This window comes from Tachyglossus aculeatus, chromosome X1 (assembly GCF_015852505.1).
Source record: "Tachyglossus aculeatus isolate mTacAcu1 chromosome X1, mTacAcu1.pri, whole genome shotgun sequence".
Lineage (NCBI taxonomy): Eukaryota > Metazoa > Chordata > Mammalia > Monotremata > Tachyglossidae > Tachyglossus > Tachyglossus aculeatus.
The window spans coordinates 121658353-121686333 of NC_052101.1; the positions used below are offsets into that span (position 1 = coordinate 121658353).

The 27981-nt window shown below is 54.6% G+C and overlaps 1 protein-coding gene across 2 annotated transcripts; it reads right to left on the reverse strand.

Annotated features, from left to right (window-relative positions):
* Positions 1–976: 976 nt before the first annotated feature.
* MEF2B (myocyte enhancer factor 2B) lies at positions 977–27981 on the reverse strand. Of its 2 annotated transcripts, XM_038739945.1 has the most exons (9): positions 27865–27981; positions 6705–6808; positions 5503–5706; positions 5114–5245; positions 4391–4577; positions 3984–4129; positions 3741–3852; positions 3237–3345; positions 977–2195 (listed from the first exon to the last, which is right to left on the reverse strand). In XM_038739945.1, the coding sequence occupies exons 2-9, from the start codon at positions 6756–6758 to the stop codon at positions 1901–1903; spliced, it is 1239 nt and encodes a 412-aa protein (XP_038595873.1). In that variant the 5' UTR covers positions 6759–6808; positions 27865–27981; the 3' UTR covers positions 977–1900. The 2 variants fall into 2 exon arrangements, with proteins under 2 accessions (XP_038595873.1, XP_038595874.1); XM_038739946.1 differs by lacking the exon at positions 27865–27981 and having other exon boundaries at positions 977–2192; positions 6705–6849.

Sequence of the window (27981 nt, forward strand, 5' to 3'; positions counted from 1 at the left end):
CAAAGCCCTACTAAAATCACATCTACCCCGGAAGCCTTCCTTGACCAACCTCTCATCTCCCCACTCTATTCTCCCTCCCTTCTGCATCGCTTGGGTCTGTATTCCTTAAGCGCTTTGATAATCACCCTATCCACAGCACTTATGTACAGCTTCTTATACCCTGCTATTTCCCCTATCTGTAATTTATTTTAATGCCTGCCTACCCTGTAGACAGTAAACTCCCTGTGGGCAGGAATCACATCTACCAACTCTGTTGTGTTGTACTCTTCCAAGAGCTTAGTACAGTGCTCTGCACAGTCAGCACTCAATAAATACCATTGATTAATTAATTGATCCCAAAGGCAGCCAACTACGGAGATCAGAAAGCAGCTCCCCTGGCTGAATAGTCATCTGGGCAATTACCTAATTTGCCTGCATGTTCAAATCAGCCTTGAAAGGGGATTATCATTATATTCCCCCTTTTCCAGGTGACAAACCAAGGTGCAGAGAGGTTAAATGTCTTGCCTAAGGACAAACAGCAGGCCAGTGGCAGAATTGGGACTAGTACCTGGGCCTCCTAACCCTTGCCCACCACCTTTATTTTGGGGGTGGCAGATTGCGTGGCCCACGCAAAGGTGGTGATGGGAGAGTCAACAGCCCAGGCAGTGGCACAACCGCCAATTGTAACCAGCTTCCAAACCCTGCCTCCCCTTGAAAAGGGATCCCTGCTTATCTCCAATTTGGGGATCCCTCACTCTACTTCCAATTTTCCCACTAGCTAGCTTTCGCCCATGGATGAAATGACCTCCAGTATGCATGATTAGTTTCCAGAATCTGGAGTGGAGTTGGCTAGGATTACGACTTGCTCCTGCTGGCCACTACCAAGGTAAAGAATGAACCCATGAGAGAGGTGGGGAGGGAGACTAATTCTCCTCTGCTCCTGGCTTCCCTTGCTCCACAGGCATGAGGAGGGGGAAAGAACAGCTCACAAGCTACATCCCTCCTGTGTTTCTTTATTGGGTGAGTGGATGGACACGGTGGTTGACGAGGACACAAAATAAATAGAAATGAATCCCACGTGGCAAACCAAACACTGTAGGGCCCCTGGTGGGGAGGTGATGGCCGTGAGAGTCGTGGGGGAAGAAGGAGGGAGGGAGCCAATTACTTCTCTCCCAAAGACCAGGTCTTCCCTCTCCCACCCCAAATGTAATTATAGAGGACACAGAGGATGGTGGGGGCCCTGAGGGTGTTGCTTGGCTCCCTGGTCCCCGAAGATGGGATATGGGGAGTGAGGAAAAGAACCTATGGAAGGGGGTGCTTTTTAATCACCCCACTCACCAGACCCCAGCCTCGATTCCCATCTCTGGGCTTGGAAGGGCTCTGGTAGAAATGTGCTGTGTCCTAGAGCAGGCTCTGGACCTCACAAGAGTGCCAGCCCCCTCCCCCACCATGGTTTCTGTCCCTACAGGTTAGTCTAACCCCATCCCCTGTCTCCCACTAACCTCTGCTCTCATCCCAAGACCCACCCCGGTTTCCCGTCCTCAATCCCTATACCCATCAGCCTTTCTCTTAGGGTTGGTTTCACCACCACCGCCACCACTACCAGGGGGAAGGGCAAAAGGCGGGCTGTGGAGGAAGGGGTCTGCCTATCTCAGACTCCTCTGTGGCAGAGTTGAACCCTCTTAGAAGTCTCTAAATCAGAGAACTCCTAGAGCCCCAGCCTCTTCACCCTTTCTAGCCCAACCCAGGAGCCTGTAATAAATTAGGCTTGAGCCCAAGCCCCCAGCTCCCCTCGGCCCCTCTGCATCGACTGGAGAGATGGGAGAATGAGGGAGGCCTGGAAGAGTGGATTGGGTCGGGGGGAGCGGATCGGCAAAGCCCGTCCCCCCCGCCTCCCACTCCCTTCCCCTGGGGCCCCTCACTATCTCTGCCAACTTTCTGCCACCTGCAGGCGTCGGGTGGGGAGGCCGGTGCGGGGTTCTTCATTCAGGGGCCGGGCTAGAACCAGGGGGTAGGGGTAGCCCTTGGTGAAGTCCTCTCGTGGGCGGAGCTCGGCACCGGGTGACAGGCTGGACAGGTGGTGTTGAGGGGTGGTGGGTGGGCAGGTCGCCCCGGGAGACACGCGCTCTGACTTGATGCTGATGGGCTGGGGGTGGGGGGACACTCCAGGAGCCGGGGGACCCTCATCGCCAGGCGGGATGCGAGCGGCCACGCTGCTAAGAGGGAAGAAAAGGAGGAGGTGGTGAGCGGAGAATCAGGAGAGGGTTCTAAGAAGAGGCTGGGATCATTTGAGGAAAGATGGGGCGGGGGCGGTTTCTCAATGTCATAAAGGTGGGGTGCACGTATCTCCTCCATTCCCTACCCTTACCCTAGGACCGGTGGGCTCAGTAACCCCATGGCATCTCATACAGGCCCGTCAGTGGCCCCCACCTCTGCCTGGAGGCCCTTTCCCAACCCCAGCTGCTCTCTCCTAGCCCCCGACCCTACCCTGTTGACTCAGGCTTAGGTGATCTCTATGAGGGTCTCTGGGAACTGGCCACTCTCAGGAACGGAGGAGTTGGGACCCATCCGGGAGCTCTATTCCCAGGCCCATGGTGGGGGGTGAGCAGGCCTGGAAATAGTCTCCTTTTGGGGCCCTGGGCATGGGCCGCCCCTGGGGAGACGCCCACACAGACCAGAGGGAGATCCTGGCTCGGCTAGCGGCCTTCCGGGCCCCCTTCTTGTTCTTGGCCTGGGGTTTGGGACCTCCTGGAGGGGGGGTTCGGGGAACTGGGAACCAAAAGGAAGGTCTAGATAGTTGAAGTCCCACCGACCCCACTTTCCCCCTGGGGATCCTCCCACTCAACGCTAGCCTAAGCCTCCAAGGTCAAAGGAGAAGTGGGCTGTGGCGCCGGAAATGGCCACAAGGGGGCAGCGGCTTCCCTGTTAAACAAGGGGCCGAAAGCCGGAGAAACGAAAGCGATGGTTTTTGAGAAGTAGAACAGACCCCTAATCCCTGGTTCTCATGGCCTGGTCAATCAATCAATCAATCAATCAATCGTATTTATTGAGCGCTTACTGTGTGCAGAGCACTGTACTAAGCGCTTGGGAAGTACAAGTTGACAACATATAGAGACAGTCCCTACCCAACAGTGGGCTCACAGTCTAGAAGGGGGAGACAGAGAACAAAACCAAACATATTCGGGCCCTGTCGCTACCTCCTCTGGTCCCTGCCCTAGCTCTGAGTGGGCACGGGGTGAGGATGAGGAATAGCTTACCCCAGCTGCGAGTGCAAGGAGGTGTGGTTGTCCCGAGGGGCCTGCCAAGAAGCCATGGTGTTGGGCTGGAGGAAGCCGGGATGGGGGGAAGCATCTCCAGGTCCGTACTCTGTGGGGCCCAAAGGTGGGAGGTGGTAAGAGGTGAGAGAAACAGGACACCTTACCTTGGTATCTGTGGAGGTGGGGGAGGGGGGAAGGGGTGTGTGCGTGTGTGTGTGTGTGTGTGTGTGTGTGTGCGTCTATTCCTGAAGTCCCTTGCCTAAATTCTTAACCCTCACTCAAGTGTTTTGAGGCATTTCAAACTGCTTTCAATTGGGCTCAAAATCATATGACTTGAAACACCCAGCTTTGGCCAAGCGCCTCTCCCTCACTCCACCCCAGCCCACGATTAGCCCTACATTGGCCTCACCCTCAGCATGGCTTTGTTTAAATGAGTCTCGGTGGGCGAATGTGTATGACCATGTCTAGGGGAGAGTTGGGGAAACGGGCTGAGTTGTCACTTACCTGTCTGGCTAGTGGACAGGAAAGGGAAGGCACCCAGCCCATGACTGGGAAGGTTGCTGTTGCCAGTAGCTACCATGGGACTGGAGTTTTGCAGACTAGAGTAGAGGGTCCTCTGCAGACAGGGAGAAGAGGCAGGAGCTGTCAGACATCCCCCCCCTACCCCCACCCCTTACCGGCCAGCCCCCTCCATCTCCGGGCCTCTGGGTCCCTCCCTGCCTCCGCCCGTCCTCCCCAGGCTCTCACCGTAGAGCTCAGGGTCCCCCGGGCCCCGCCCAGGCTGCTGGTCAGATCTGGCCTCCGGGAATCAGCCCCCAGGTAGAGCGGGGGTGGAGTTTTGCTGGCCAGGGCCCGAGTCAGGTTGCCGTGGGAGAAGAGAGGGTAGCTGAGTCCTAGTGAGAGGAGAGAGGCAAGGGCACGGCAGGATGAGTGGGAGCAGCTGCCAGGGTGTCATTCCACTAGATCCCACTCCCAGAATTCTCCTGTGCCTTCCCCTCCCTCAGGCTCTGTGCCTTCCCCCTCTGGTTCCCTGACCCCTCAGGTCCCTGTGGGGACCAAATCCCCAGGCACATCCCACCCAATGTTAGCCTCCCGGGCACTCCCCAGCCGGGGGGGAGGGGGTCTCATCTGCCCCCCAAGGTGCCAGCTCTTACCTGGGGGCAGTGGCCCCGGGGAGCGTCCTGCTGGGGGGCCGGGCTTGGGCCCCGCTGGCTTGAAGGGGGGTGGGTGGCTCTGGCTGGGAGAGGGCTCCCCGTGGGTGCCCAGGCCAGCTGGATCAGTCCTGGGGGGAGGCACTGCCCCATATGCCACATTATGGCTGGGCAGGGGTGGGGCCGCCGACTATGGGGCAAAGTGGAGGGGAAAGCCAATTAGCCGGGACAACTCCCCAGTTCTTTCCCCACCCCCCACTCCTGTCCCAGGGGAACAGCCGAGTGGAAGCCAGGTGTGGTGGGAAGAGGAAGGGGATGGAAAAATCCAGATGCTGGCGATGTGGGGGCTGGAGGGGGCTGGGGGGGAGAGGGCAAATCCCCAAGTGGGGGAAAATCCAGATGTTGGGGAGGCAGGGCAGAGAGGGCAAATCCCCAGGTGGGGGAAAATCCAGATGTTGACGAGGAGGGAAATCTGGATGCTGGGGATCCATGGGTGGGGCCAATCCAGACCGGGTGGAGGTTGGGGTGCCGAAATCCAGTGGGCAGGTGGTAGTGGTGGTGGGAGATGTAACCAATCTAGCTGAGGTGGGGAGGAAGGAGGGAGAAACCACTTTGGGAGCAGGCAGGAGGCAGGGACAGAGACACAGACACGGACCCACATGACATACTGAACCATGCGTGCACACACTCTCCCTCACCCATGCACACAGCCACTTTCACACTCACATAGAGCCTCTGCCGTGTCAGGGACAGGTCCACCCCGTCGCTCAGTCGCCGGAGTTTCTCCGCAGGCTCGGCTGGCCCCTCGTCCAGCTCCAGCTCCTGGCTCTCCAGTCCCAGCCCCTTCCGCTTCAGGGTCTGCGGAGGTGATGGATGCGAGGGGTGGGGGTGGGGACTCAGGGACCAAGGGCCCCACCCCCAGCCCCTCAACCCCAGGGTCATCCTCTCTCCCCCAGCTTCTGCAGATGGGATTCGGGGATCGCAAGGGATCTGGGCCACTTCAGGCCCCCACCCCCACCCCCACCCCGAACATTTTGTCCATCCCCTCCTCATCCCGCTGGCTTCCCGGGGAGCCCACTGGCCCACTCTCGCTGCCCGGGCCCAGGGCCGGCTACCTCCAGGATGTCGGTGTTGGTTCGGCTCTCGTGGGGCTCACTGTACTCTGTGTATTTGAGAAGCACTTTGTCCATGTCGGTGCTGGCATACTGGAAGAGCCGGTTGGCACTGTTGAAGATGATGAGGGCTATCTCGCAGTCACACAACACGCTCAGCTCATAGGCCTTCTTCATCAGTCCAAACTTCCGCTTGGTGAAGGTCACCTTCAAGGAGGAAGGGGTGTGGGGGTGTGGAGGAGTCAGGCCCCAAGGGGTCCCTTCTGCCCCCACTCTGTCCTCCAGGGCTGAGTCCTGAACAGTGGAAGGTGGGGAACCCGGGCCCTGTGCTGTCTCACAAGGAAGTTGGTCACAGGGGCCAAGTGGATTTTCCCTCCCCACATTGGTTTCTGCCAGTCCCTTGAGGCCCCACCTGGGCCCAGGGACCTCTGACCAGCTGGCTTGGTCTGTCTCTAGCTGATAATAATAACGATCATATTTACTCAGCGCTTCCTATGTGCTGAGTACTGTAATAAGCACTGGGATAGATACAGAATAATCATGTTAGACACAGTCCTCCTTGTCCCTCATGGAGCTTATAGTCCAAGAACAGGTATTTTGTAGATGGGGAAACTGAGCCACAGAGCTGTCAAATGCCTTGCCCAAGGTCACACAGGTGGCAAGTGGCAGAGCCAGGAGGGGAACCTAGATCCTCCCAGGCCTGGGCTCTTTACATTAGACCACGTTGCTTCTCTAGCCGCTAGACCCAACCTGGCGCTCAGCTCTCCTCCTCTCCTGACGGTGGAGGCAGATCAGGCCTCAGGCCTGCCTGAGCCACCTCCCAGCTCCAGACTCCCCTCCCCGCCCCCTGGTTGGCTCCTTTTCCAGGAAACGCCAGGCTACAAACCAGGTGAGGAGCCCAGCTGGGCCCCCTCCTTCTCCCGGCCACCTGCTTTTTTTTTTTTTAAATGGTATTTGTTAAGCACTTTGTTTGTGCCAGGCACTGTTCTAAGCGCTGGTGTAAATACAAGGTAATTAGGTTGGACACAGTCCCTGTCCCACATGGGGCTCACAGCCTTAATCCCCATTTTACAGATGAGGTAACTGAGGCCTAGAGAGCTGAAGTGACTTGCCCAAGGTCCCACAGCAGACCAGTGGAGGAGCCAGGACTAGAACCCAGGTCCTTCTGACTCGCAGGCCTGCACTAGCCTGCTCTGCTTCTTTACCTGCCGGTTCCGCTGGTCCAGGATCCGGGAGATCTGGATCTTCTTCCTCCCCATGGCTTGGGCTTTGCTCTGGCGACGGCAGCGGTGGTGGGCGCACGGAGAAGCTGGGAGGAGAGAAAAGCGAATGAGAAAGCTGGGGCCTGCCTAGGGGTCAGGGACAGCACCGCTGAGGTTTCGTTTCAACCCAGAGTTACCAGGGTGCCAAGGACCACACGGAACAGGCATCCGACACAGTCCTTGTCCCCAGGTGCTGGCAGTCTGTCTTTCAGGGCAGCTGGTCCTGGAGCCAGGGTGGAAGGGCCATGCTAAATCTTCCCCCTGCCCCCGCCATCCCCCAAGCCACCTCATGCCACCCAGGGAGTAGAATTTCCTTTGCCTGGAGGCTTGTTTTGAAGTGAGAATCCTACTTTGGTTCCTGTAGGGTGAGTGACCTGAAGGCAGGCTGGCTCCTGGGCACCTGGCCTGGCTTTTGTTACCATTGTGCTCCTGGAGCTAATTTTCCAACTAATTTTCCAACCCCGCCCGGCTGGGCCCTCCTGGCCCTAGGCCCGCTAAGGACAGGCAGAGATCTGAGATCTGATGAGCTGGAGGCAGACTTCATGGCCTTGCCTGCCCAGTCTTAGCTCAACCCTGACCCAGCCAGCCTCCCCTCACATCTGAAAACTTTCCAAAACCTGGGCTTTGAGCTGGGGGCAGCGTCCCCGACCATCACCTGTCGCCAGGGACAACCCAGCCCAGGAGTGTGGGGCGGGGGAGGTGAAGCGGGAGAGAAGGCTTAGGGGATTAGGGTTTTTTTAACTGATTCTCTCTCCCCCTACGCACTGCCAGCTAAATATAACCCTGGCCTCGTCCGGCTCAGGAAGCGGCTGTGGGACCGACGCAGACGGGTATATATAAAGAGGGCAGTCCGGGCAGCGTGAGACCCAGGGAGGTGGGCCGGTCCCCTGCCAGCCCCTTAATGAGGGAGGAGGCTGGCCGTGGGGGAGAAAAGGGGGCAAATCAATCGTCCTCCCTTCCTCCCTGCTGGTCCTGAGCCACCCAGCCTGGAACCTCCCCTGGCAGCAAGGAACTGGTCCAAAGCGGGAACTGTCTGGTTGGAGGGGAAGGCCGCTGCAGAGGCCCACGGGAGTTGTAGTTTCTCAGCAGGAAATCTGGCATAGAGTAATGTTGTATGCGGAGGAATTGACTGGTCAGACTCCAGAGAGGAAGGGGTGGCAGGGATGACCGAGTTTGTGGCGCAGACTGGAGTGGAAGGTTGGGAGACCTCAAGGTGCTTTCTGGGGGTCAGGAAGGGGCTGGGGTCATCACCTTGTGGCCCCATGGCTCCTTGGGGAAGATGCTGGGAAAGGAACTGTCCCCTTCCTGCTCCATCCCAGGTTGGAGCCATGGCCCAGCCTGCTGGGATGCAGCAGGGCTCAGTGGGGGTGGGGGTGGAGGGGTCTCTCTGAGCTGACTGTGCGGTCTCTGACCTGATGTTAACACCTGCTGGCCTAGAGAAGGGGCCATGCTACGAGTCATGCTATGGAATGGGGCTCCAGAGGCAGCGACCTAACGGGAAGGGACGGGGCTGGGGGATAAACCAGATGACTTCTAGGACCCCCCGCCACCAAATCCTGGCTTTTCCCAGCATCTGACTACTCCCATGACGTTCCCAGATTTTCTGGGTTCTTTGGCTCAGGGTTGTCCCAGACAGTGTCCCAGAGGAGGGGAGAACCTGGAGGAAAGCTCCATCACGCCTACCTGTGTTGGGAGCTGGGAAGCAGACAGAGGGCAGGGGCCTGGGCCACGGCCCAGGCTGGTTCTCATCCCACTCCCCACTGTCCTCTCCACCTTCCCTCGCCCTGGTCCCTGCCCACCACCCTCCATCCCAGCCACTACTCCTGAGCTTGCCTGCTAAATTTAACTGCTAGGGCTAATTTTAATTCCCAGGCGGAAACAGCCGCACAGTCCTGGCCATTCCCACGACCCCGTCTGGTACTCCGGCCCCTCCGGGTGCGCCGGGGAATTGGGGAGGTCGGGGGGGGGGGGGGTGAGGGGGGAGGGCAGGGTCCTAGTGCCCAGCTCTGGCAGGGTGGGGGTGCCGTCCCGGAAGCTGGCTCCCGGCATTCCCAAGGGAAAGCCCCAGCTGGGCTCCTGTTCCCAGCCCAGCCCTCCTCTGCACAAGTCACACGAGAGCTGGCCAGGGGAATCACAGGCCTGGGGTACTCACTGAGGTCTTGGGGCCCCCAGAGGGTGACCCTTCTAGCAGTTCTCTGCCAGGTCCCTTTATCCCTGTCCCTCTGCCCTTCCCAGCCCAAGCCCAGGTTAGCAGGGGACCCTACCACTGCAAAGAGGCAAGGCACGAATAATATTACTCACCAGAAGATTTGTTCAGTGCTTACTATGTGTCAGCGTTGTACTAAGTGCTGGGGTAGGTCCAAGATCATCAGATCAGACCCAGTCCTTGACCCACATGGGGCTATGGTCATAGGGGGAGGGAAAACAGGTATTCAATCCTCCTTTGAAAGAGGAGGAAAATGAAGCACAGAGAAGTGAACTGACTTGCCTCATGACCACACACCTGACAAGTGGCAGAGCAGGGACAATACTAATAAGTATGGCATTTGTTAAGCACTTACTATGTGCCAGACACTGTACTAAGCACTAGGGTGGATACACACAAATCGGGTTGGACACAGTCTCTGTCCCACATGGGGCTCTCAGTCTTAATCCCCATATTACAGATGAGGTAACTGAGGATGAGAACCCAGGTCCCTGCCTTGCAGGCCCATGCTATAATAATAATAATAATATTTATTATTATTGTTTCTTTCTCTTTCTATGAGGCCGCTCTGCTTTTCAGGTCTTGGGTGGACAGATGCTTGCAGCTGCCCTTCTGAGCTCATGGGTGGGGACAGCAGATCCCACATCCTAAATCTCAGAGATCCAGTCCAGCCATTCCAGTCCAAGAGCAGCATCGTGGTTCAGTGGAAAGAGCATGGTCTTGGGAGTCAGAGGTGATGGGTTCTAATCCTGACTCCGCCACTTATCAGCTGTGTGACTTTGGGCAAGTCACTTCACTTCTCTGTGCCTCAGTTACCTCATCTGGAAAATGGGGATTAAGGCTGTGAGCCCCACGTGGGACAACCTGATTACCTTGTATCTCCCCCACTGCTTAGAACAGTGCTTGGCACATAGTAAGTGCTTACCAAAATTATTTATTAGTTATTATTATGTTGGAAAAGCAGCTGGAGGAGGGGCAGCATGGCCCAGTGGAGAGAGCCCGGGGACTGGGAATCAGGGGTCCTGGGTTGTCATCCATGACATCTCTGGCAACTGGCCTCCTGTGTGATCTTGGGCAACTCACTTCACTGCTCCATGCCTTGGTTTCCTCTTCTGTCCAAACTGATTACCCTGCATCTACCCCAGAGCTTAGTATGGTACTTGGCACATAGCGCTTAACAGATATCACTAGTATTATGATTACATTATTAATCCCTGGGAAATCCATAGCTCCCCCAGAACCTCTTCCAAGGAGATATCTAGGGCTGGGGGTAAGAGGGAGGGGGGAGAAGTCCTGCAGCTCAGAGCCCTCAGGCCACACAGTCAGAACCTCTGTCTCTCGCTCTCTCTTTTTATGGTATTTGTTAAGGGCTTACTATGTTCCAGGCACTGTACTAAGTAAGCACTGAGGTAGGTATAAGCCAATCAGGTTGGACACAGTTCATGTCCCACATGGGGCACACAGCCTTAATCCCCATTTTACAGATGAGGGAACTGAGGCACAGAGAAGTGAAATGACTCACCCAAGGTCACACAGCAGCCAAGTGGTAGAGGTGGGAGTCGAACCCAGGTCCTCCGACTCCCAGGCCTGTGCTCTTTCCACTAGGCCATGCTGTTTCCTCTCCCCTGTACTGGACCAAGAGGGCCGAGATCTGGGTCCCCCTGTGCTCAGATGATGTCTGAGGGGATGGTCTGGGCTGGAGAAGAGAGAGTTGGGGGTGCGGGGGTGCCCAAAAAAGGCCCACAAGGTGGCTAACCTGGCAGCCTGGGACCCATTCAGCCCTCTGTCCTCTCCTCCAGAAATAAATCCACATGCAAATCCTGCTGACCTCTGTCTCACGGGTTTCGGCAGGGTGCTTAACCCTTTGAAGCCCCAGATGTGAGTGCACATGTTGGCGAGGGGGAGGGAGAAATGCCCATTTATATATAAGTATGCAAATCCTGCTGCGTGGGTATGCGAATCAGGACAGATTTAACACATGCAAACCCTGAGGTCGAGAGGGCCCTGGGGCCCAAGGGTGGGCCTGGCTGCCCCATTGCCAGGCAGAGAAAAGATGCCCCCCAGAGAATGGCAGGATCAGAACAGACAGGTGTGGGATGAAAGACTGAGACTCCCCCTAGGGCACTCTGCCTGGCATCCTGGGCTTAATCATCATCATCATCAATCGTATTTATTGAGCGCTTATTATGTGCATAGCACTGTAATAAGCGCTTGGGAAGTACAAATTGGCAACATATAGAGACAGTCCCTACCCAACAGTGGGCTCACAGTCTAAAAGGGGGAGACAGAGAAGGGCTTAATCAATCCTCTCCCAGGAAGTGGGGAAAGCATTCAAATCGGGGAGACAGGTTTGGGCCTGGAGGCAGGGGGATAGATCTGATGATCTCTGGGGTGTGGGTCGGGGGCGTGTGTCTCCGACAGAAATAATTTTTAGATAGTAAGAGAGATACAACTGGTTATAAGAGGAGTATGAAGAAGAGTCCCAAGGACCTGGGTTCTAATCCCGGCTCCGCCATTTGTCTGTGTGACCGTGGGCAAGTCACTTCACTTCTCTGTGCCTCAGTTACCACATCTGTAAAATAGTAATGACTGTGAGCCCCATGTGGGGACCGTGTCAAACCTTATTAGCTTGTATCTACCCCAGTGTTTGGTACAGTGCCTGGCACATAGTAAAGGCTTATCAAATACCATTTTAAAAAATGGAAAGACAGATAAGTGAATAAGTCCCTTTAGACTACAAGCACCTTGTGGTCAAGGAACATGTATACCGACTCTGTTGTACTCTCCCAAGCACTTAGTTCAGTACTCTGCATACAGTAAGTGCTCAATAAATACAATTGATTGGAATTTGTTAATCAGTCTGTCAATGAATAGTATTTATAAGTACTTCCTGTATGCAGAGCAGTGGGAGGAGTACGGTATAACAGTATATAGTATAAACATGTTCCTTGTCCATAAGGAGCATACAGTCTAAAAGAGGAGACAGATATTAATATAAATAAATAAATTACAGATATGTACATAAGTGCCGTTGGGCTGAGGGTGGGGTGAATATTAAGTGGTTAAAGGTACTGTGTACTGTTTAATGCTTACTATGTGCCAAGCACCGTCAAGTCCTGGAGTAGATACAAAACAATCGGATCAGGCATAGTCCTGTTCCAGCCCCCTTGTTCCCAGGATTCAGGCCAGCTGGGAGGAAATTTGATGTTTGACTGCCCCCTTTTCCAGCTGGAGGGACCCCATTTTCTGCCCTTTGACACTGAAGACACTGAGCTAGGAGCTCCCCCCAGTCCTGCCTGAGCCCCCCAGGTGGCAGCTAGCTCAGGCCCCGAGAGTACAGAGTGGGTGGAGAAGGAGGCAGTGGGGCCTATAGTGGCAAGAAGGGGCAGGTGGATTCTGAGTTCCAATCTCAACTGCCTGTGACACTACTCCTCACCACCCCCCGGCCCATTCCTCTCCCTCTCCACCTTTGGTAGACACTTGTTCTGGCCCCTGAGCTCTTTGGAAGAGAGGTGAAGAAGAAACCTTATCAAAGGAAGAAAATGAGCTCCACCAACTCCTCTCTGAACTGGGCAAGAGGGATGACCCATTGCAGGGATGGGGTACACGTCTATTTTCGAGCCAATCACCATCTTCTATATTACTCCTGACTCTGCCTTGTTGATTCTGATTGGTTGGAATAAGAGAGGTCATCTAGTGTAACCCCTCAGGGTCTTAGTAACTTGGGAGTTCATAGGTGAAGCAGAAGGAGGGGTCCCCTGCCCCTCTGGCCCTTCAACGACAATCTCATCCAGGAGGATCAAGTGGTCAAACATCATCATGGGGTCAAAGGTGGACGACCTTGCTCAACAGTCCCGCCGTCGACCCCCAACCCACGTCCTTCCCCTGGCCTGGAACGCCCTCCCTCCACACATCTGCCAAGACAGCTCTCTTTCTCCCTTCAAAGCCCTACTGAGAGCTCACCTCCTCCAGGAGGCCTTCCCAGACTGAGTCCCCTTTTTCCTCTCCTCCTCCCCATCCCCCTCGCCCTACCTCCTTCCCTTCCCCACAGCATTTGTATATATTTGTACAGATTTATTACTCTATTTTACTTGTACATATTTACCATTCTATTTATTTTGTTAATGATGGGCATAAAGCTTTAATTCTATTTGTTCTGACGATTTTGACACCTCTCTACATGTTCTGTTTTGTTGTCTGTCTCCCCCTTCTAGACTGTGAGCCCGTTGTTGGGTAGGGACCGTCTCTATATGTTGCCGACTTGTACTTCCCAAGAGCTTAGTACACTGCTCTGCACACAGTAAGCACTCAATAGATACGATTGAATGAATGAATGAATGAACAGGGGACAGGGAGGCTGTGGGAGGCAGGGACCCTGGGTTCTATTCTTAGTCCTTATCAAGCAATCAGGAAGCTGCATCTCCTGAAAGTCAATGGAGGAGAGGTAGCTGCTGTGGCAGCTTCTTAGGATGACTGATCGGGCGAGAGGATGCTAGCCGGTAAAGCTGTGGAGGGAAGGGGAGAAGGGGAACACAGGTGAAACCAGTGGGGCAAATGGGGAGCCTGTAACCGTCCCCTTTCCCCGACTTTCACCCCAGAGGAAGTTGCAATAAGGTCACGGGCCACAGGTATCATCTCCTTACAAGGCACTGAATTCATCGGATCACGGCTGGAGGCCCAGCCCTGGATTCAGTGGGACACGGGGCAGAGGCACAGGTTAGAGAGAGATGGACTGGATCTGAATGTTGGAAGTGTTCCCCAAAAGTCAACTCATCTCTCCTCCTGCCCCCCCCCCCCCCCCCATTCACAGAGACTTCCAGGACAAGAGATTCCCCAGCCACTTGGACTCTGGGGCCACTTTGGGGGAGGGAAAGGAAGAGGAAGAGAGAAGAGGCTGTGAGTCCCTGGGAGAGTTCGGTTCTCTCCCCCCAGCTAGGCTCTCAGAGCCCCCAGTTGCAGTTACCCATGTGGGTAACCCATGTGACACTATAGGGGTTGGGGGGCGAGGGAGGACGGGGAGGTGAGGGGAGTGTTCCCAACTTCTTCCTCCGGGGAGGCAGCTGCTGTGGTCTCTGGTCAGACCCGGTAGCTGTTGTGGTCTCCGGCACGAGCGCCCGGAATAGCCCCTGGAGAATTGAGGGGGGAGGAGAGCTGAGACAAGCGAGAAGGAAGAGGGAAGTGAGAGCTGAGGGCCACAGGCAGGCGACGGGCGCTTCCGGGGCGATGTGGGGGGAGGGGGCTGTGGGAGGGACAGATGCTGAGCTCTGGAGACCCCCTGCAGAGCTGCAGGGTATGGGTCTGTGGCGCTCGGGGTCAGCCCCTCTGGTCCTTGCCAGCTCCCCCCACCCAACCCCAGGGCTCCCCTCTGTGAGGTATGGACTAATCAGGCAGGTGGAATCGGCTCACGCAACAAGCACCCAGGTTTCATCAGCCTCTCCCCAAGCTGCTCATTATAGGTGGCAGGAAGGAGGGCTGGGGCTGCGACCCTCCCTTTCTCTCCCTCCCCTTCCCACTTCTCCCTCTGGCTGCCCCCAACCTCCCATCGAAGGAGACCCACCAGATGCCCTAGAACTGCCTTCCCCTTCTTCGGCCTCCCTCTTCCTAGCAGGTCCAGCTCTGGAAGGGGTGGAATTCTGAAGAAGTCGGTGGCAGCGCTATCCCCGGAAGCCAGCCCATTCCCAGCTCTGATACCGGGTCGAGTGGAAGGCAGGAAAATTCTCCCACCCCCGGCCCTCGCTCCTGTCCCGGCACTATTGGTGCTCTTCCCTGCCTCTCTGTCCCCGCCCCCTCCAACCCTCACCACCCTCCTTAGTCATTTTGGGTCAAACGCTCAGTCTTCCCCTCTCCCAGCCCATTTGCCACCTGGCCCAGAGGTGATCCTCAAAACCAGTCCTAGCTCTGTTTCCGGAATGTCCCAGGGCCGGAATCTGCCGTCCTCCCTTCCCCTTCCTCATCTCCACGAGCCCTCCCCCGGGTCCCGCCGCCCCTTCTGGGCCCAGGACTCCACCAGCAGAAAAGGGTGTTCCCTACAATGCCAGACCCTCTGCCTCCCCACCAAACCCCCGCTCATTCCAGAGGCACTTAGTAACTCTTTGGGCCTCAACAGATAAGGAATCCAGGTCCCACTTCTCTCATCCCAACCACTTCCCAGCTCTCCACCCCCAAACACCCTAATGGTAAGGCTGGGGTAGATACAAGCTAATCAGGTCACTGAGGCACAGAGAAATGAAGTGACTTGTCCAAGGTCACACAGCAGACAAATGGTGGAGCCGGGATTAGAACCCAGCTGACTCCCAGGCCAGTGCTCTATCCACTAGGCCACGGCTGCAGGATAATAATAATAATGATGATGGCATTTATTAAGTGTTTACTATTTGCAAAGCACTGTTCTAAGCGCTGGGGAGGTTATAAGGTGATCAGGTTGTCCCACAGGGGGCTCACAGTCTTAATCCCCATTTTACAGATGAGTTAACTGAGGCACAGAGAAGTTAAGTGACCTGCCCAAAGTCACACAGCTAACAATTAGTAGAGCCGGGATTTGAACCCATGTGTCCCTGCCTTCTGGGCATCCTTTGCTCCCCACCCCCGCAACACCCCCACACCCCCACAACCAGGGCCTGGGACAGAAGGGGACGCAGGTAACCCAGAGATGAGTCCAGCTTTGCTATTTGATCTGTCAGCGGGAGCTGTGCCCCTGACCCCAGAGACCCCAGGCTCAGCCCATTTATAATAATAATAATAATAATGGCATTTATTAAGCGCTTACTATGTGCAGAGCACTGTTCTAAGCGCTGGGGGGATACAAGGTGATCAAGTTGTCCCACGTGGGGCTCACAGTCTTCATCCCCATTTTACAGATGAGGTAACTGAGGCTCAGAGAAGTTAAGTGACTTGCCCAAGGTCACACAGCAGACATGTGGTGGAGTCGGGATTCGAACCCATGATCTTTGACTCCAAAGCCCGTGCTCTTTCCACTGAGCCACGCTGCTCTCTCCCTCCTGGCATCCAGGAGAGGCAGGGCGGTGCTGCCCATTGGATTTGTATATCAATGGAGGTATTTGTTAAGCCCTTACTATGTGCCAAGCACTGGACTAAACACTGGGGTAGATACAAGTCCATCACTTTGGACTCAGTCCCCATCCCACATGGGGCTCACAGTCTAGAAGGTCGTGGGTTCTAATCCTGGCTCTGCCACTTGTCTACTATGTGGCCTTGGGCAAATCAATTACCTTCTCTGTGCCTCTCATCTGTAAAATGGGGATTAAGACTGTGAGCCCCATGTGGGACAGGGACTGTATCCAACCTGATTTGCTTGTATCCAACCCAGTGCTTAGTAGAGTGCCTGGCACATAGTAAGCGCTTAACAAATACCACAATTATTATCATTATTATTATTATATAGGAGGGCGAACAGGCACTGAATCCCCATTTTATAGATGAGGAAACTAAGGCACAGAGAAGTGAAGTGACTTGCCCAAGGTTACAGAGCAGGCAAAAATAAAAAATCTCAAGTGGCTACCAATCAACCTACGCATCAGGCAAAAACTCCTCACCCTCGGCTTCAAGGCTCTCCGTCACCTCGCCCCCTCCTACCTCACCTCCCTTCTCTCCTTCTACAGCCCAGCCCGCACCCTCCGCTCCTCTGCCACTAATCTCCTCACTGTGCCTCGTTCTCGCCTGTCCCGCCATCGACCCCCGGCCCACGTCATCCCCCTGGCCTGGAATACCCTCCCTCCCAACATCCGCCAAGCTAGCTCTCTTCCTCCCTTCAAGGCCCTACTGAGAGCTCACCTCCTCCAGGAGGCCTTCCCAGACTGAGCCCCCTCCTTCATCTCCCCCTCCTCCCCCTCCCCGCCTTACCTCCTTCCCCTCCCCACAGCACCTGTATATATGTATATATGTTTGCACGTATTTATTACTCTATTTTATTTGTACATATTTATTTTATTTTATTTTGTTAATTTGTTTTGTTTTGCTGTCTGTCTCCCCCTTCTAGACTGTGAGCCCGCTGTTGGGTAGGGACCATCTCTATATGTTGCCAACTTGTACTTCCCAAGCGCTTAGTACAGTGCTCTGCACACAGTAGGCGCGCAATAAATACGACTGAATGAATGAATGAAAGTGGCCAAGTTGGGATGAAAACCCAGATGTCCTGATTCCCAGGCTCGTGCTCTTTCCCTCTGAAACTGGGCCAAACTGGGTCTTGTGCTGGCTTTACTAGGACCTCGCTGTGTGACCCTAGTTAAGTGGCTTAACCGCTCTGGGCCAATTTTCCCATCTGTAAAATGGGAAGAACACTTTCTGCCCTCCCTACCTCCCAGGAACTGGAGAATAAATGAGACAGCTGATGTGAGCATGTTTTGGACGTGGATACTTCCTCTTGCACCACTCTGGGGCTGGGACGGGGGCCAATTTTTGCCCAAGCCATGAGAGGAAGAACTGTCCCCAAGGCTGTATGTGCCCCTCTCCCCCATTTCCTCCGCCCCAGAGTCTGGATCTGGCCTTGAGGCCCGACTCCGCCAGCCTGGGCTGTAGGTAAAGTGTTCTGACCAGGGCTGGGGCAGTGTGGGCCGGCTGGCGACTGCCCGCTGTAGCCGGAGACCTGGACAGCTCCCTGGGTAGCTGCTGTAGGAATGCAGGGACCGTGGGTCAGTCAGTTAGTCAATCGTATTTATTGAGCACTTACTGTGTGCAGAGATTCCCTGCCCACAACAAGCTTACGGTCTCGCGGGGTTGCAGCAGTCATCTGAGGTGAGCGGGGCATGAAACGAGATAGGGGAGTCCTCAGACTGGGTGCCAACCTCCGAAAGCCTGAAACACCTGCTCTCCCTCCCTCTTAGACTGTGAGCCTCTTGGGGGACATGGACTGTGTCTGACTTGCTTCACTTGCATCGACTCCAGTGCTCAGCGCAGTGCTTGGCACACAGTAGACGCTGAACAATCACCACAGTGAATTAAAGCTTCGCTTGGGTTTCGGCCCTTGGGAGGGTGGGGGTGGAGGGGAAGGGTGCCAGACCGGGAGGAAGGACGAGAAGAGGGGGCAGTGGAGCCTTCATTCTGATCCCAGCAGAGCCAGTGGGAACCCCGGAAAGCAACCTGGAGGAGGGGTGCTTCAGGCAGAGTGGGGTGGGGGACAGGGAATACAGGGACTCATCTCAGGGTCTGTCTGTCCTGGGGACCTCGAGGACTCCCAAATGTTAATAATAATAATAATAATAATAATAATAATAATAATAATGGTATTTATTAAGCGCTTACTATGTGCAAAGCACTGTTCTAAGCGCTGGGGGGATACATGGTGATCAGATCGTGGGACTCACAGTCTTAATTCCCATTTTACAGATGTGGGAACTGAGGCACAGAGAAGTGACTTGCCCAAAGTCACACAGCTGACAATTGGTGGAGCAGGATTTGAACCCATCACCTCTGACTTCAAAGCCCGTGCTCTTTCCACTGAGCCACGCTGCTTCTCTAGCAATGTTCCACTGCTCCTTGCTGGAGATCGGGCAACTTCCTTTTCAGGGGCTCCATGGCAGGATGAGAGCTGGCAGGACTGCCTGGACCCCCACTGGCCACCCCTCGTTCATTAATTAATTAATCATGGTATTTGTTAAATGCTTACTATGTGCCAGGCACTGTTCTAAGCGCTGGGGTAGATACAAGCTAATCGGGTTGGACACAGTCCCTGTCACACATAGGGCTCACAGTCTTAATCCCCATTTTACAGATGAGGGAACTGAGGCGCAGAGAAGTTAAGTGACCTGCCCAAGGTCACACAGCAGACAAGTGGCGGAACTGGGACTAGAACCCAGGTCCTTCTGACTCCTAGGCCCAAGCTTTATCCACTAGGACTCACTGCTGCATGTTCTGTCTGGAGACCCAGGGAAGGTGAGAGAAGTGGGAGGAGGGTCGGTGGGTGTCTGTCAGGTGCTGAAGGAAGCTGCTCTGAGCTTACCCATGGGTAGGAATGGGGGTGGGTGGCACAGGGTCCGAGGGCACCTGGCACGATACCAGGGAAAAATATGGCCCCAGTGCATCTCCCCAGTTCCTGGCATGCCTGGGCAACCCTCCTGTATGCCCTTTCCTTTCACCGGACCGAGCCCCTCTGTAAATCTATAAACTGATCTGTGAGCAGTCCCATCCTGCTCCTGCCATGGATCCTGGTAGTCTGGCTCCCTCCTTGAGTCAAGAAACAAGGTCCCCCACCTCTTCCCCTCCTTTCCTTCACCAGCTACCCCAGCTTATTCAGAAGGCTAGGGCCAGTGTGGGGCTGAGGACTGTGATCTGCAGGCAAAACTGGTGTTTGGGAGTGGTTCCCTTGGGACTTCCCAAGAAACCTTCTAACTGAGCCTTGTCTGCAATTCCCCCCCTCTAGACTGTAAGCTTGCTGTGGGCAAGGAATGGGTCTGTTATATTGTACTCTCCCAAGAGTGTAGCATAGTGCTCTGCACACAGTAAGCGCTCAACAAATACGATTGACTGACTATCTCCAACCCATTGCTCTAGCTTATTCCACTTTCTGGAATTTCCCTAGCCTGGGCCTCCGATCTGCCAAACCACGACTCTCCCCCCTTCAAAGCTCTCCAAATAACTACTTCTTTGGGGATAATAACAATAATTGTGGTGTTTGTTCAGCATTTACTCTGTGCCAAGCACTGAACTAAGCCCTGGGATGGATACGAGATCATAGGTCAGACAGTCCCTGTCTCACAGGGGGCTCACAGTGTAAGGAGAGGGAGAAGAGGTATTTAATGCCGATTTTACAGATATAGAAACTGAGGCACGGAGAAGTTAAGTGATTTGCCCAAGGTCACACCGGAGGCAAATGGCAGAACCAGTATGCAAACCCAGGTCCTCTGACTCCCAATCCTGTGCTCTTTCCATTAGGCCATGCTGTTTCTCTGAGTCCCCAAACTTATCCTAACTAATCCCTGCCCTTCTGATCATGCCACCCCAACAACCACCTTAATATCTGTAGACATATCAATTCACTTCTTTGGCATTTATGTAGTTACACAATTCCTTCTTTGTGGTTTTTATCATTTGCCTCTTTTTTTTACCTACTGCACATTTGGCAATTTGATTGTGTCTGCTTGTTTCCTCCACTAGACTATAAACCTCTCAAGGACAGGAACTGCTTCTTTTCTTAATGTTTGTTCCCCAAGCATCTAGTACAGTACTCTGCACCCAGTAGGGACTAAATCAACCCTGTTGATGAGTAAGGGGGGAGAGGAGCGGGGGAGGTGTCTCCCTGGGACATTCAAACGTCTCTGAAACTGCACCTTGAGCCTGTCCCAGGTGGGGTGATCTTGGAGTGGGGTTGAGAGGCAGCTGTTGCAGGGTGGGACAGAGGACCCTGGTTTAATGTCAAAGGGTCACGGATGGGACACCCATCTGTTATTGTAATGTTGCTTAGAACATTGGAAAAGGGGGAGGTAATGACCTCACTCCTTAATACCATGAATTTGCATAGTTAGTGCTTTTATTTTCCACAACACTATCATGTTCTTTATCTCATTTTCGTCCTCAAAACAGCCCCATGAGGTAGGGCATGCAGGAATCTTCTCCCCATTTTACAGATGAGGAAACTGAATAATAATAACTGTGGTATTTGTTAAGTGCTTACTACGCGCCAGGCACTGGATACAAACAAATCGGGTTGGACACAGTCCCTGTCCCACATAGGGCTCACAGTCCCAATAGAGGTTAATTGTCTTGCCTGGGTCACGCAGCAGGAAAGCGGAAGAGCCAGGACTTGAACCCAGGTCCTCTAACTCCCAGGTCGTTGTTCTTTCCATCAGGACACACTCCATTTGTCCTTTGGGAAACAGTTCCAAAGTGCAAAGGCCTTCACTGGTCTGCCTGGCCAGGCTTAGCCCCAAAGTTATCAGTCTTCCCAGTGGGCAGTGCCAGCCTGGGTACCTATAGCAGAAGAGCCCCTTTTGGGGCTGGGGGCAGGTGGCACTACTCTCCCACTCATTCCTCCCAGCTCCTGGCATCGGGGCATTGCAGCAGCCCTTGGAAAACATTGGCAGCCCCCTGGGATCAGGCCGTGTCTCAGAGCACCAATTAAGACTCCAAGTAGGAAGTTTACATACTCTGCCATGATATAAATGACCCATAAATGTGCCCTCCCATCTCCCAATATACCCAGCAAGCCTCGCCTCACCCCATCCTTGACTCTGCAGACCGGCATGGGGAGCAGGCACCCGAAAGTTGAGGGCGTTCTGAGTCCCCACTGAGACAGCTCGGGAACAGGGCAGGGTCCAGGCAAAGAAAAAAGGTCTCCGGAGGAGGAAGAGATGAGGGTCCGTGGGAGAAACTGAGAGGTGTGTGCTGGGGGGGGGGGGGGGGCATATGGAATTGATTGTACCGTCTGTCTCCCCTGACAGACTGAAAGCTCCTGGAAGGCAGAGAGTGTGTCTACAGTACTCTTGCACTCTCCCAAGCGCTCAGTACAATGCGCTGCACACAGTCGACTGTAAGCTCTTGGAGGGCAGGGGTTGTATGTACTAACTCTCTTGTACTCTCCCTAAAGCTTATTAAAGTGCTCTGCATGCATGAGGAGCTCAATAGATGCTACTGACTGACTAGAGCCCGGTAAGAGGATGCCCCCCGCCTCTGGCCCATGCCATTTTGCACTCTAGCCCACCTTGAACCTGTGTGACTGGCACCATCCCTTAGTCCCACTCCAAATAATAATAATAATAATAATAATGATGATGGTATTTGTTAAGCACTTACTATGAGCCAAGCACTGTTCTAAGCGCTGGGGAGGGGATACAAGGTAATCAGGTTGTCCCACATGGGGCTCACAGTCTTAATCCCCATTTTACAGATGAGGTAACTGAGGCACAGAGAAGTTAAGTGACTTGCCCAAAGTCACACAACTGACAAGTGGCGGAACCAGGATTAGAACCCATGACCTCTGACTCCCAAGGCCATGCTCTTTCCACTGAGCCACGGTGCCACATCTGCCACTGACCCGGCCCAGGTCAGCTGGGGAGGAGTTTGGGGGGAGCAGTCCCCAAAGCGGGCTTAGGTGAGGCCGGTCAGGCGATGGAGCCAATCGACAGAGCTCCAAGTGGCTGCTCCTTCTCCCCTCCCTGCCATCCCTGAGCCAACCTCAAATCGGCTCCCACTTGGCATCCTTCCTCCTTCTGCTCTTTGAGCCTAGCTCTGGTCCTGACCTTCTCTCAGAGGGGAGGGTTGTGAATCAGGGACCCCTTGGGCTCCTCCCTGGAGAGGATCCATCCACACAGCTGGCCAGTGGCCAGGCTGCCTGGCAGCCCCGGCCCGAGCCCCGCTGCTGCCCATGTTCCGTGCCCGTGGGTGGCTGGGATGGCAGTGTTTCCTCTGCACCGTCTGTCACCAGGCCGAATCGGCACCATCCGTGAGAGTTGAGCTCTCCGCCCACTGCCCAGGTTCCAGCTGCCAGAAATAGCGCTGGGCGCTCCTCGCACCCACTCCCAATCCAGTCAGAGCCTCTCAGTCCTGCCCCTCCTCCACAGGACATGGTCAAGGCACCATCCCCAGCCCCTGGGGAAGGGACACCCAATTAGCCTTGGGCTCTCTGGCAAAGCCAAGCACCAAGAGAGGAAAAAATCCAAATCCAAGTCCACAACTACAGGTATATCTGTACATCCACAAAAACCCACACCTACATATATACACACACGTACACACGGCTGCATACGTACAAACACACACACACACACACATGCACATACACACACACTTAGGTCTGGATGCACACAGACACATTATTCACACATAGACCTGAACACACACATGCCCCTTGATCTGGGTGCATGCAGATATAAACATTCACACTTATTCTCATGCACATTCATATGTAGACCTGAGCACACATTCACACTATCACACACCTATTTGTACGTATATCTGGATGCACACATTTATAAGAAACCCAAATGCACACAAACACACCTAGCTCTGGATCCACACAAATACTCACACTCATGCACACATAGACCAGAACACCCACAAATACACACCCCCATACATACCCAAATCTGGAGGCACTCATATACACACACACACACGTAACCCAAACACCCACACACACATTCACAGGTAGACCTGAATATGCCCACAAATACACGTATATAGATGCATACATTCACACGCAGACCAGAACACTCACAAATGGCCATACACATAAATTCACATATAGATATGAAAACACATACACACACACTTACCCACTGAGATATATAACAACACACACACAACTACAAGGAAGGTGTGGGGAGCAGGACACCTGCTCTGAAAGGGTAGCCAGAAAGGGTGTGGCCACAGGGCTGCCACTGTCACCACCACCACCACCGGCATCCACTCCCCGTCACGGGTCAGGGTCGGTTCCACTTCCAGCTGCTGGGGAGAAGCTGGTCTGATCCATCGGGAGTGGAAATGGGAACAAGGGATGGAGGGTGGATGGAGGCAGGAGGGCACAGGAATTGCCAACTCCAGCCTTGTGAACAGCCCAATATATCCCCTGCCCTGCAGCACCAGATACACACACACACGCACACATTCCCCTCCCACTCCCCCCACAGCTGCACAAACCCACAGGTGGACCCACAGCCACACCTATTCACCCACCCTTAAGAAGTGTATATGCCGAAACACAAGCACACTTGCTCCCTTGGATGTTACTGTAGGGTTGTTCATGACAGCAAAAGCTGCTGTTTGTTTTTCCATGCTCACTTATCAGAGAGAGCCCAGGTGACACGGCAGAAAAGCACGGACCTGTTGCCTTCTCCCCAACCCTCCACACTTCTCTGGTCTGGGTCACCCTGACTCTGTTCAAAGAGATGGGGGCCGGGGGCGGCAGTCCCCAGGGTGTTGCCGTGTAGGTGCACGAGGGTACGGGGTGGCGTGTCAGCCCCCAGAGCAGCTCCGAGACTCTGGCTCTTTGTTCTGGGAGCAACTCCTTCTGCAGATGGCAAAAGCAGGGCCCCAGTGGAGCCCAAGAAATTAATCCCCAATCTCATTCTCGCTACTCTGGGAAATTAGCAAAATCTGTCACAGCCGTCCCTGCTCCTGGAGTGGGCTTCGAGTCTAAAATTGATCCAGCCCTTTTGCTTCTCCACAATCCAATGGGGGTGGGGAGGGTGGGCTGGGGGAGTCGGGACTGATGAGGGGGTCCTAGGGGGACACCCTGGTGGAGAACTCCTCCCTGCCTCCCTCCCGGAATCAATAAGACATGGAAGGGACTTTCAAGAGGCCATTCACAGAAGCAGTGTGGCCTAGTGGAAAGAGGCCCCGTCTGGGAGTCGGAAGACCTGAATTCTAATTCCAGCTCTGCCACTTGTCTGCTGGGTGACTTGGGCAAATCACTTTTTTTAAAAATGGTATTTTGGTAAGCACTTACGATGTGCCAGCACTGGGGTAGTCACAAGATAATTGGATTGCACACAGTCCCTGTCCCATATGGGACTCACAGTTTCAATCCCCATTTTATAGCTGAGGTAACTGAGGCCCAGAGAAGTTAAGTGAATTGTCCAAGGTCACACAGCAGACAAGTGGCAGAGCTGGGATTAGAACCCAGGTCCTCTGACTCCCAGGACTGGGCTCTTTCCACTAGGCCAGGTTGCTTCTCCTAACTTCTTCACTTAACTAACTTCAGTTAACTTCTCTGGGCCTCAGTTACCTCACCTGTATAATGGGGATTCAATCCTCCTCCCTCTGAATTATACCCTGTCATTTAAACTGTAAGCCCCTTGTGGGACAGGGACTATGCCCAATCTGATTATCTCATATTTACCCCAGTGCTTAGTACAGTGCCTGATATGTATATGCCTGATATGCCTGACACAAGTTGTTGCCAACTTGTACTTCCCAAGCGCTTAGTACAGTGCTCTGCACACAGTAAGCGCTCAATAAATACAATTGATTGATTGATTGATGTAGTAAGAGCTTAACAAATACCATTAAAAAAAAAAGTCCATATCCCTGCTTCCAAGTAATACTGCATCTTTCTTTCCCCTTCTCTTCAGGACTGTCCCCTGACCATCTCAGCCCCTCACTGCTCCCCCCACCACTCTGTCCCGTCTCACTACATTCATTCAATCGTATTTATTGAACGCTTACTGTGTGCAGAGCACTGTACTAAGTGCTTGGAAAGGGCAATTCAGCAATAAAGAGAGACAATCCCTGCCCACACCGGACTTACACTACCCCTTACTCCTCCTCCTCCTCATCTCCTGTCCTGTGAGGTTCCCAAATACTGATGGCAGGTGGGGCTGGTCAGCTCTCGAATCCCCCCCTGGGCTTTCCCCAGTCAAGACAATTGACATCAGCTCTTATGGAGCCCAGGCCTCCCTCTGCCTGCCCTGAACCAAAGGCATTGACCCAGCTTGCCCCCTGCCCACTGTTCGAGGCCCCCCAATTCCCAATCTTCAGTGTCATCTTTGTACTTGAGTCCGAACCCCCCCAAAGACTTAGGTAGGTATTCACCTCACACCCACCTGCACTTATATACATATCCCGACACTCTGTTGCTTCCCCTACCTGTAATTTACTTTAGTGTCTGTCTCCCTAACTAGACTGTAAGCTCCTTGAGGGCAGGGATCGTGTCTACCAACTCTGCTGTGTTATATTCTACCAAGTACTTAGTACAGTGCTCTGCACACAGTGAGTGCTCAATAAATACCATTGATTGGTTGACTGACCTCCTCAAGAATAAAGACTAATGTGAACACAGCCTTCTGTCCAGTTTCAGAGGCGTAAATTGGTCAACAGATATGCTCTGAGCACCCTCGGTCTCGATTTCCCTATCGGTAAAATGATCTTGGTTGGATGGTGTCGGTGGCAGGGTAATGATTGGGGAAGGTCACTGCCTAAATCTGAGATTTAGGCAGGGGGCATTCCAGCTACACTCCCTTGAAAAGCAGAAACCCCAGTTTGTCTTTGGGGCTTACTCAAAGAGAAGGTGGGGAAACTTGGGCTTGGGCAGGGGATGCAGGGTGTTGCTCCCCTCAGGGTGGTAAGGATCCCAAAACTCCTGGGTCCTCAGTCCCAGCCTGCCACAGGCTCATCCCATCAACTCTGAGATGCATCTTTTCCCTCTCGCACAGAAACACGGGGGCTGTGATAGGGAAGATGAGAGACGTGACACTAATAATATTACTCACTGGGGGATTTGTTCAGCACTTACTGTGTGCCAAGCTCTGTACTATGTGCTGAGGTAGAACATCAGGTCGGACCCAGTCCTTGACCCACATGGGGCTCGTGGTCATAGTGGGAGGGAGAACGGGTATTCATCGCCCCTTTGACAGATGAGGAAAATGAGGCACAGAGAAGTGAAGTGATTTGCTCAAGGCCACAAAGTGGACAAGTGGCGGAGCAGGGATTAGCCCTGCAGGGACCAAGGGGAAGGAGTCAGAAGGCTGAGAGGCTTAGGTTGGTCAGCCCAAGCCCGAGCCTGCAAGTTTAGGGGGCCTCTCCGGTTGTGAGGAGCAACTAGCCCGAGGGCTGAGTTGTCCCGGCTCCACCCCACAGCCCAGGCCTGGCCAGCATGCAACAGATATTATCTCCCCTCCATCAAGCCCAGCTCCTGCGACAGGAGAAGGCTGCTCGGTTAAGGATGACACATCCATCTCGGCAGCAGACACTCTGGTAAAAATAACAGCCCGCTGCCAGGCACTGGCACATGACCCAGGACATGCCAGCCGCCTACCGTAGAAGCTTTTCCCTGTGCCATCCCAGTTCCCCTCCCTCCCAAAACTGGCCAGTAATCGCCTACCCACCCACCTCGGCCTTCTTTTTCCTTTTCCCCTCTCTCGAGCTCACAGCCTTTCTCCCCCCCTGCCCCCTCCACCGAGTCACCCTGGGCAAACCGTCCCCACTGCCTTTGGCCTCCTGTCCTTTAGCCCTAAACCCCACGAGGCTCCTGGGCTGGAGGGGGTGAGGCTAGGGGCAAGGCTACTGACCGAGACGCTGTGCAGGAAGGAAAGGCCCAGAAGTGGGAATAACCGGGCCTTGCCCCACAAACCAGGGGTTCAATGCATGTTGGCCAGCCTCTACCCCAGGAGCCTGAGATTTCTCCCCCGCCCCGCGGAAGGTTTCACTTTCACCCACTTCCCCCCACCCCTCGACACCTCTCTCCCCCGCTCAACCTGGGCAAGGCCACTTGCCACCCCCCAGGCCCACCCTAAGATAGGGTCCCCTCCATCCCGTTACCGCTAGCTCCCCCGGGGAGGTGGACCATGGGCCATGCCAGCCGGGAGAGTCCTGCAGGCTGAGCCAAAGTGAGAGGCCCGGGCCCCGGAGTGTGAGTGTGCGAGACTCCCCCGACGCTCCCTGTCGTCGGGAGCGGGCAGAGCTGGGAATGCGGGGCGAGTGTGGGTCCCGCACTGAGACGTTGAGATGCGTCCCCAAGCCGGCTCTGTCTTGGAGGGGGGAAGGAGGGAGAGGAAGGAGAAAAACGCGGCCAGGGGAGCCAGCAGAGAGGTCCGGGAAGGAGGAGGGGGAGAAGAGAAGGGTGGGAGGGGGAAGAGGAGAGCGCACACCCACTCAGTCCCCGCACGCCCATATTCCACATCTGGATCCATCGAGCGGCGTCTAGGCGGGGTTGTCCGAAGAGCAACCTCGAGGATATCCAAGCGCGCTCCCTGTCATTATCATCAATCGTATTTATTGAGCGCTTGCTATGTGCAGAGCACTGTACTAAGCGCTTGGGAAGTACAAGTTGGCAACACATAGAGACAGTCCCTACTCGACAGTGGGCTCACAGTCTAAAAGCCCCGGGGGGCGTGCCCTTTGGCCAGTCTCTCGGAGACCTGCATTTTCCAGCCTCCACCAGTCCCTTGGCCCTGTGCCCTCTCGGCTTCCCCGTCCCGTCGGGCCCCAGACACACATCCATCCCCACACCTGCTCGGCGCGGAAACTTGCCGGGGCTGGCTGGAGGAGGTTCAAGAAGCGACGCGGCTGCGAGGCATGGGCCGGCTGCGGGGGGCCGGGGAGCGGAGGACGCGGGGCGAGGGCGGG

What these genes read in the sequence shown, in the direction of transcription:
- MEF2B (XM_038739945.1), bottom strand. Translation starts at nt 6,758, where the DNA reads ATGGGGAGGAAGAAGATCCAGATCTCCCGGATCCTGGACCAGCGGAAC. An exon ending in CCAACACCGACATCCTGGAG is followed by an intron (nt 5,246 to 5,502) that starts GTAGCCGGCCCT and finishes TCACCTCCGCAG; the next exon opens with ACCCTGAAGCGGAAGGGGCT. An exon ending in TGACACGGCAGAGGCTCTAT is followed by an intron (nt 4,578 to 5,113) that starts GTGAGTGTGAAA and finishes TTTGCCCCATAG; the next exon opens with TCGGCGGCCCCACCCCTGCC.